The sequence below is a fragment of the Pterocles gutturalis genome, unplaced genomic scaffold, assembly GCF_000699245.1.
Source record: "Pterocles gutturalis isolate BGI_N339 unplaced genomic scaffold, ASM69924v1 scaffold18933, whole genome shotgun sequence".
Taxonomy (NCBI): Eukaryota; Metazoa; Chordata; class Aves; order Pterocliformes; family Pteroclidae; genus Pterocles; species Pterocles gutturalis.
Genome location: NW_010120911.1, coordinates 23,167 through 33,386, shown reverse-complemented (window position 1 = coordinate 33,386; position 10,220 = coordinate 23,167). Strand labels below are relative to the sequence as shown.

The 10,220-nt window shown below is 37.4% G+C and overlaps 1 protein-coding gene across 1 annotated transcript in view; it reads right to left on the bottom strand.

The window, feature by feature from the left end:
- Positions 1 to 2,176: 2,176 nt before the first annotated feature.
- The window catches only part of FAM13C (family with sequence similarity 13, member C), a gene marked incomplete at its 5' end in the record, with an annotated part of 30,032 nt that continues 21,988 nt past the window's right edge, over positions 2,177 to 10,220 (bottom strand). The window contains 5 exons of the mRNA XM_010077067.1: positions 2,177 to 2,329; positions 3,118 to 3,219; positions 4,720 to 4,919; positions 6,112 to 6,207; positions 8,792 to 8,875. Of these exons, the coding sequence (XP_010075369.1) occupies positions 2,209 to 2,329; positions 3,118 to 3,219; positions 4,720 to 4,919; positions 6,112 to 6,207; positions 8,792 to 8,875 (603 nt within the window). The remainder of the gene's footprint in view (positions 2,330 to 3,117; positions 3,220 to 4,719; positions 4,920 to 6,111; positions 6,208 to 8,791; positions 8,876 to 10,220) is intronic.

The window sequence follows — 10,220 nt, the reverse complement described above, 5'->3', positions numbered from 1 at the left end:
TTCCCTTCTGTTCCCCTGATGCTTTAAATGATTAGAAGTCCTGAATTTCTTTCCAGCAACCATTTATACCTAGATGCTGCAAAAATTGTTTCTGTTTCTTGCCAAACATAACAAAATCCTAGATAAACTGCTTTAGCAATCAAAATAACGGCTTATAAATGGTGTTTAAATATGCATTCATTTTAACTACTGAACAAATACTGGATAACTCCAAACAGCATGAAAGGTTATAATTGCAGCATGATTTAAATTTCAAAGCCTAGAGATGTCAGCACTTCCAACGTGTTGTTTGACAGTGTTATTTATGTTATTTATATTAGCTAACTGAAAACAGAAACTGTGTCTCAACACAATAAATATAATAGAAAAATATTTTATTTGTACTGTTGTATAAAATATTATACAATCATATAGAATATATAGATTACATTTTAATATCAATTGTATACATATGTCATGAAATCATTTTCCCTTATCAAAGGTGTAGTTTGTAAACTTCAAATAGCTCTGTATCTGTTCCTGTTGCTCTAGATGACTTTAATTAAAACAGATTTATGAAGAGACCATTTCTGATTCGTAAAAGTTACGTTATAAATTATTAAGTCAATACACCGAAACAAGAAACCTGTGAGAAATAAAAAATTCCTTTTATAGTGTTCATACTTTTTCCTCCAAACTACTTGAAAAAGTTTATATCTTCAAAACCATGCCAAGCCATTACATACAATGTAAATACAAACGTAGTTGGTACATAATAGGCTTTATAAAATGAAAATCTTCTTACCAAGATAGAAAACAGGTTATACGGCGTGGTCAATACAAAATGATAGTTAAAGCAAAACACTAAACATTATTCAACATATTCAAGTGCCTTTTTTGTTTTATTCTTCCCTCCTTTATATCTGGGCTAAGTATTTCCCAGAATCCCTGCTTTTCATTTCTAGTACAAAAGCCACTGATAATCATTCCATTAATAGTCCACTTTTCACACAAATGGTCTATCACAAATAGTGAAAAAAATCTTGTTAGTATTCCAAAGTGTGGTGCTCTGAAAGTTACGAAAGATGCACAATTCCAATGGAAAAATATCTTTTTTATAATCTTATTTTTAGTAAACAAGAAGTCTAACATTCCTCATAAGATAACTGCAACACTCAATTATATACCATGTACTTCATCTATCCAAAATATCTTAGCATAATGCAGTAATCTAGTATTGTTTTAATATATATATGTGGCAATTTATAACACAAGAAATACTTCGACATTTTACAAAGTGCATGCGTCTAAATAAGCTTTGGTAGTCAGAAAAGCAAATGTTATAGCATCAGGCAAAATAAAGTGCAAAGTTTAATACAGAAATAAAAATTAGCACATAGTTGATCTATTTACTGAATTTTTAAGTACTGTGAGCCAGGTCCTGTGAACCGTAGTGAAAAGGACGGCAGCCAGTACACACGTTTTATCCCTTCCCAGTAAACTGCAGCTATTTCATTTTGCCGAAAACCTTCTCTTATTTCTAAAAAAAAAACCCCACCCAATAGTCAGCTCCATTTAGCAGTCATGTTCCATCCTTCTTTTTTTTGCACAGGCAGCATCACTTTGCTCTGCTCTCAGAATTTTAGACCAGATGCTGGCTCTGGTTCTTTGTGTGCACCTTTATTTGAAGCTACTGGAATTGAATGGCAATTCTGTCTTGAAAGATGGAATATATTCATGAGTTTTTCCTTTATTTGTTTTAAACTCATGTTTCTTTGAATCTAGTGAGTCAGCACATTAAGAACCAACATTAATAGTTAATTATAGTGCATCTTAATTCTGGAAAGAAATGTGTGGTACATTATCAAGTACTAAGATGTACTAAAAACCTGGAGAGCATTTCCTCACACTTTTTAAAACTAAGAGCAGCTCAAACTGAGAATCTGCAGTACTTCGATGTCCTTTTAATTTCTAACATTCTCACAGTGCATTTCAAAGCTTTTTTGAAAGGAAAAAAAATATATACTATAGCCCACTCACCCATGCTTAATATTCTTGCATATCGCTGTCCTCTCTCATCCCAGCTAGTATAATTGATAAAGTGCATCAAAAATCTCAGTGTGTCAAATAATTGTGCAGCAGACCAAGACCTGTAAAATTACTTCCTCTTTTTCATTACTTGTTTGTTTGTTTTTTGCTAGAGAACAATACCACTGCATTGCATTTGCTTCAAATAGTTTTGGAAATATGCTTACTGATGAGAACCTCCAAGAGCCTGATTTTGGCTTTTGTGTGCTTGTATTCAGAGTATTCCTCAGCCATTGGCACCCGATCTTCTTTTTGAGGATTCCTATGAAAAGCAAATAAAAGTGCCATCACTTTTATGAGTAAGAGGAGAAACAATCTTCAAAATTATTTCTGCAACAACTAATAAGGATTGGGTTGGGTTATTTTTTTTCCTAACTAACTGTAAGTTACTAACGCTGATTTCACAGGAAAAAACAGCAGCTCTAATAGACAGAAATGAAATAATAGTTTTTAGAACATTGAATTTTCATATATCAGGTAATTTTCTTTCTTCTGTTACTTCATTCTAAAATATCCAGAGAAGTTATTACACAGTGCTTTGAAAACTGTTACCAGAATACTACATGCCCATATCCTCCATGGTTTTCATCAAACAAGTTTGCTAAATGAAGGGAGGACGATAAATAGTGAAACGTAGCCAGCATTTATCTATGGGTGAAAGAAACAGTGGCTGTTTTTAAATCTGACCTTTTAAAAATGGTCAAACTGCCAAGCATAATCCCTGCAGACTTCCATCCTCAGAAAGACTCTTTAGCAGCCTCCCTTCAGCTCAGGAAAGATCCTGTGCTGAGATGGGGTTTGTACCCATTGCAGGCACATCCTGGAAGATCCCCAAATCCAGACTGTCCTCAGGGATGCCCACATCCTGGAGGAACTAAGCAGGGAGATGGACATCTTCACAGAGACCAGACACCTCCATGGTATCTTCCAGTTCCTGGCTCCAGCTTCTTTGTCCTGCTCACCTAAGAGTACCCACCCTAGCAGAAACACACGTCTGCATCAGAGCCTGAAGAGGAGGAGGAGAGGGCTTTTGTTGAGGTGGTTACTTACCTTCCCGTCTGTTTGTAGAATTGTTCCTCAAACTCTGTCAGAGCTTTGCGAAGCCTTTTCTTGTCTGCTCTTGTTTCTCTGAGATGTTCAAGCAGAACAGGCCTGGAAAAGAGAGACAAGAACATGAAACCCCCATGTGCTTGAAAGTACTGTAAAAGCAGTGGCTTTGGGTAGTAAGCAGACTGCTGCTATGGCCCATGGCAGGCACTGAGCTCAGCGCCAAGACATTCCACCACATCCCTGCAACTGTGGATTTAACTGGCTGTACCATCACGCACAATAAACAGTTGTGCTCCTTTGCTTTTACTAGTATTCTCACCCTTCTCATAAACTGAAGGCAGAGACTCTGTGGACAACATGGGAAGAAAAGCTTTCAGGATTAAGTTTTGCTAGTGGTCTTAGTTCTGTGTGGAATTAATGGAGCTGACAGGGCTCAGCATCTCACAGGAAATGCTTTGCATCTCTGTAACTGAATTAATAAAGTCACCATCCAAGCCCTAATCCTAAAAGCAGCTGTTACCAAACATTACTGTGATTCAGTGGAAATGCTAGTGGTACCCAGAATCAACCTTGCTGGGGGCCCTGTTTTAGCTAGTATTTGGAGAATAAGGTTTTTAAGCAGAGAAAGAACTGCATTTGACATATGCAGCTGGTAATTTTTTTTTTTGTCCATAATAAGAAAATGCACAGAAATATCTTCACAGCATTTGTGAGCAAACTATTGTGTGTATAGTTAGAAAACAAAGACATTTTTATTTACTCTGAATTTTGGTAGAGCCTAGTCAACTTAATCTGTGCATCTAAGAGCTCCCAATCAAAACACAAGAAAAAGATACCATCCCATAAGCTATGAGAATACATCTTTTCCTGGAAGGCATTATTCTTGAACAAGTTTCAAGGCTGAGTGATAACAGTCCATTTGCATCTTGAGATTCGTTGTCTCATGCAACCCTTAACTACAAATCAGAAGGAGGGCTTTGGTTTTATAATGGAGGATAGGAGGGTGACGTTTTCTGGGCATCTAGACACTAATAACTATTCTTTTGCAAGGACAAAACTGATTTTGCACACCTTCAGTGGCCTCCCATGTGACTGTATTGTGTGATCCTTCACTCAGCTCACCTGTTGCTGCTGTATGCCTCATGTCTCTGGCATTTTTACATCACTTACACAGTCAGTCCTAATATACACACACAGAAACAGCCTATTCTGCTTGGCCAAACTGTGCTTTGTTTTATGACTGCTTTTAAGTGCACAAGTAGTTAGATATCTAAAAATTCTGCAGCAATTACAGGTAGGTCAGCATATCTTTACTATGCCATTATGTAGTATCTACCACTCTGCAGTTATTTCTCCTATCTGCTTACATGCCTGCACCTTTCTCTTCATGGACTTTTCCCAAAGTCATTTGAATAAATAGCTCAAATCACAGGTATGCTGCCCAAACAAAAAATATCCTCTGCCTCTTTTCTCCTGTAAGAAAACATTCAACCACTTCTTTGGTATAGAATATTCCCATGCAATAAGTATGGATCATATTTCATTTTCAAAGTCTACATAAAATATTTTAAAACATTCAGGAAAAAAAATAACAGAACTTACATTGTTGCCTCATGTAAATTGGACATAGACAAGGCTGTTTGTCTGAAAACTTTCTTTTCATCCAGAGGTGAAACATATGCAGGCTCACTCTCCTCCTGAGAGTAGCACAGGTGCTCATCGACAGGGAGGCAAGATATTGGACCGGATGATAACTCGTGGCTGCTTTGAAAATGGTCTTCATCTGAGTCTTCTTCCTCCTGCTTGTAAAATGTAAAGGATTATTATATTGTTTACATTACAATACAGATTAGGATCTAACTCCCTGGATGTATTCACAGAAATAGGTTACACGTATTGAAAGCTTCACCCAGGTCTACCCGAGACTGTTCATGAGAGGTCTCGTGGGGCTCACTGAGTTACTGTGTATTGTCCACCATGATTAAACAGGACAGAAGCTGGCCCTGCTTCTAAGCATCTCCGGCCAGCAATTTATTTCCATTTACTCAAAATACTTTATAAGTAGCAAAGATTTAAAGACCATTCTGTATTTATGTAAGCACTGCAGTCTTGATGGAACTGTACTCCTCTCATATACCATCTACTGTTTCTATTATGTCCAGAAATTCTGACTGTAACAAGAGCTAGAGGTAGAGATTCCAGTTTTATAGCTACAAATGTTGACTACCAAAATAGAGTGATGTTGCTGTCTTCATCACGTTCCTTCACCCTCAAAAGAAAAGTTGAGCTTTTGAAAATAAGGCTTAAACATAAAAACTTGAATGAGCAAGACTCCTAAGAAGTAACACAATGGAACTTCAGTCAAATTTTTAAACAAAGTATCTATGTGCATGTCTACAAAGATTTACACTGGGATTTTTCAAAGAAATCTGAAGCCCCACCGTCACCTAACACAACAATAGTTCATAATTTTAAAACTCAACCCAGCCCCAATTACTACTAGATTCAATAGACGTTCCAAATGTCCAGATTCCACTACCTCTACTCACAGTGAGACCTGTATTGTTACATCATATTCATATATTATTAAAGTACTACAAATTATGGTTATGTGCTACATGATTGATAAAAGCATTGTCAACAAAATATAGAAGATATTGTGACAATATAGTGCTTCATGGAAGGAGACAGGTTTTACTCTGTGTTGCACGTGTTAGCCATAACAGAAAGCTAATGCCAGCCTTCGATCTCTTACCCAGACATTTGCAGTGATTGCCTCAGAAATTGCTGCCATACATTTCAACCTCTGGCATGCTTAGAAGTTGAATTTTACAGAACATTTGCTCTGTTTGAAATATCGACGCCTATATTAACTGATGGGCAGATTCTACAAATATCAGTAGTTTATTGCTGCCAAACTCACATACAGGTGCAAATCAAACACAGAATTTAGTATGTCTTCTTGACAATGGATATGAATTCTTTCCAACTTACAATTGTCGTGATTAAAGATGGAGTTGCAAGAAGTTTCTTGATAATTCTGTATCTGTCATAAAGAGGTTTCATGAGACTCTTTTCTTGCTTAGTTGCCTAAAGAGAAATCATAACAAAATATACTCCTCCAAAACTAAAAAAAAAAAAAAATTAAGAAATAAATTTCTCATTTCCTCCTGTAAAGCTGAGAACAGTATTAGAAGAGTGTTACCTGATGTGTATTTTGCTTCCATAGATATTCCATGGGAACTGTAGCTTAATCTGTACAATTTCTAAAAAGAAAAATGCCAATCATCTATTTTCTAATGGAAAATACCAAATGTGAATACCTCATTCCTTGAGCCACACGCCACAGACAGAGGGTAAACTATTCTCTGTCTCTTTCTGAAGATGCTAATAGTGTTGTAAGAGCACTGCACTGGTACCTCAGTTACTTAACTGTAGCAATGGTAACAGACTAGTTACAGTAACGTGACAGCCCACCTGGCCCAATATACTCAGCGGCCCAGTGGGATGGAGAGCACTGAGAATACAGCTTCACAGCCTCAGTGGGTCAGCTGGCTCACTGCAGAACTGCTGCGTGCATCGCTCACTGGAACTGCCTGCCACAATCAGGATTAACTGTTTAGTTTGCTCTTGCTCTTTTATGAGCACTAGGAGCATTGATTTGGAGGAGAATATTATTTTACATCAGGTATTAAGAGCCTGATCCAAGCACAAATATTTGTAAATGCAAAAATAAACCCCATGGAAACTAGCTGTGCAGCAGACCCACTTACTGTATTAAGGAAAAAAAGAGCAAATCCCCCAAGAACAAAACCAGAAAAACGACATGTTTCTCGGTGATTAAATGTCAAAATAGAGTCCTTTGCAAACTAGTCCACCATCAGCCTCTGCTCCTCACCTTACACACCTATTGGCACCCACTGGGAACAATTTCACTGTCTGCTGGCACCACAACTGCACTGCTGCACTGAAGCCCAACTACACACACTCAGATGAGTGAACTCATGGCAGGCTTAAAGAGACAGGAGAGTTGATAGTACAGACAGTAGTCCAGAGTTGCTCAGAAACAGACAAATACCTGGTCACAGCAGTAAAGGTGACAGTAGACAAACACAGGTTGATGACATTGCCTAAGTCTGGCTGACTGAGTAGTTGTTAGGAACTATTTCTAGAGGCATGCTTCACTGCACGATGTAAGGGCTTGCCTATCCCAGCTAGTCCACTTCTCTTCCCCGGTCTTCATGTTCCATTTTATTTCAACACACAAGAGCTCCAGGAAACACCAAACAAGCCAGAATAGATAATTTGCCTTTTTAAACCTAGTCAGTGCCCTCTCTGTCTGACTTTGCTCAGGTAAGTATCAATAAAGATGATGCTCATCGACACAAAACACCAGCAGGGCAAACATTGTCACTAGCACGCTCCTTTGTGTTTCAAGGCTGCTGTACTCATAAGACTCTGAACGTGCAGCTACTTGATAATTTTTTCTGATGGGTTCTCTCTTTGTAGACCGAATTTTGCTATTTGATTAAAAACCAAGACCAAAAAAACCACAACAAAACACAAAGTTTTGGTGTGATAGGCTAAATTTCTGCTTATTTTCTTGGAATCCCAGTACATTCCATTCAAATTAACCTTTTGATGATGCTATGGTGATGTGTTTGTTAAATGACAAGGCATGTCATGGCTTGCTAGTTCAAACATCTAAAGTAGGGAATCTTGAGGCTTCAGCAATCAACGTTCAAGTATTGTGAAAATCCATTTTCTGCACTGGGACAACTCTTTGCTAGCAAAGAGGCACCTCTTTTGTTAGCTAATGTCACCGGAGTGCATCTGCCTCTATCTTTGAGTCCTCAAGTCTCTTTTACCTCTATATAGCACTAATAACTCAATTTTTTTGTTGTTGTTCTCCTTCTTAGGAAATATAATTTCTTCATACCCTTCCTATATATTCTCTCCATCCCTCAGCTCTCATTGCAAGCCCAAAGAAGACAGACAAAAATTATTTTATCCAATATGCAGAGAGACCAGATTCAGACCACAACAATTTTAACAGCTGGAATATTTTTGGACCCATGCTGGTACCACTCCCCTTTTCCTCTACCACAACAATTGCTAGTCAGAAACAGAGACAGCCATAAGAGTACAGACATAGATATCAAACAGGAATTCCTCAGCTGTGTATAGGCAAATTTTCAAATCATCCTCTCACCAATGGTGGCAAATTTTTGGTTTCTGCACTGCATTGAGCAGTGAAGTCCCTTCAAAGGATTTTCATTAATAGTTTTGTGCTGCTGTGAAATAAGGAAAACTTAGATGGCAGGTGATGTCATTTTTGTAGTTCATATCTCAAACAGCACCCTATAAACCTTTCTCAGCTGCTAAGCATTCTGACCTTTCACACTTCATAGCACAGCAACAGTATGCATAAGCCAAGTCTGCTCTGGATATATAATCTTCCACCTTTATCATCAAAACCTGCAACTTCATACAGGACCACTAGAAACTTCATCAGTATCAGGCAATAACATTTATACCTGAAGAATATTTTTAAATAACTACAATTATGTTAATCATGTAAAATTCATCTAAATGTATGTAATATGAGTCCAAAAATATTTGTTAGGGAAGTTAGATAATTTTTAATTTACCTATCTTTCCATGGTATACTTACAGGTTGTCCATGAATACTCTCAAAATATAGTAGACATTTCTGAAGATTGATTTTTTCCAAAGCCATTTGCTTTTTTGTCATATCCTAGTTAAAAAAGTTATTTATAAGATTATGAGTCAGGATTTCATGACAAGGACACGGGTAGGTATCTGTTTAATAATCTATTTTCCCCAGATAAACATTAATAATGAATTCTGTTTCTGCCCACACAGAGGTCAGTGGGGACTTGGCATTGACTTTGCAAGAACAGAGTCCAAATGTACATGACTGAAGTTTTAAATGAATCAAGTACACATTATCCCCTAAAGGCCTAATGCAAAGCTGATGAGAGCTAGGAGATACTTCTACAGATGAGAATAGGCTTTAGGTTAGGCCTTCACAGTGGAAAATACACTGTGTTTACTGTGCCTGGCCAAAGTGGAGTCTTTGGGGCCTGAATTTGTGCTCTTTCTTCTGGAGAAAGATGTATGAATGAAAATGTACTGAAAGGCTGGAATCTTATTTTTCCTAACTGTCACTATATAAAGATCTAATACTTGATTGCCTTGATTTTTTTCAAAGTTACAATTCTGTGAAAGCACTTTAACAAGCTTAACATCAGGAAACTATTCGGCTATTGACAAAACACTGCATCCTTATCTGGAAATTTTCCAAGGGTACAAACTACGGTGTTAGTCAATAAGGCAAAACTCTTCGTGTGTTGCTCAACCAGAGCCTGCATCTGAAATTTTTTTCTGGGAATACCAGCTGACAGAAAATCTAAACAAGCAGAGGTTTTTTGTGCCTGAGTAGCACATCTGAATTGCATGCACATGAGGTGTATCTCATGGGCTGGATTTTGGCAAGGCAGGCTCACAAAAGATGACTGCAGCATATGAGTAGAAAGTGTTGGCATTGAGGGCCCACAGGTATCAGTGCAGTACTTTCCTAGAACATTTTCCAATGTTTAGGTAACATCTATGAATAATCATTGTAACTGAAAAACTAAAGAAATATTCTCATCCATCCTAGGGAGAAATCAATTAATGACATCTGTGTGTTATTTGCCAGATTGGTTCATAAATCATAGATAGTGTTCCCCATCATATATTAAATATTACTTAGTTGTAACAAATGAGAACAACAACCATTCTAGACAAAATACTCAGAAACTTGCAAAAATGCAGAGAGGACATGCCTCAACTTTTTAATTATTCATCAAGAAAAACAGTTTTGCCTTGCCTGTTAAGGGATGAAGAGCAGAAAGCTTCAGCTATGCAAACACAACACGTTAATGGAGTGGAATGATAGATTCACAATGAAATCCCTAAATATCCAATCATTGTGATACCATGGTTAGCATCCCATAAATGCTGAGCATACTAGAAAAAGATGCTGTCTTTGAAATGGAAGAATAATCTGATCAGCTGGCACAAAATGATGGCTGGAT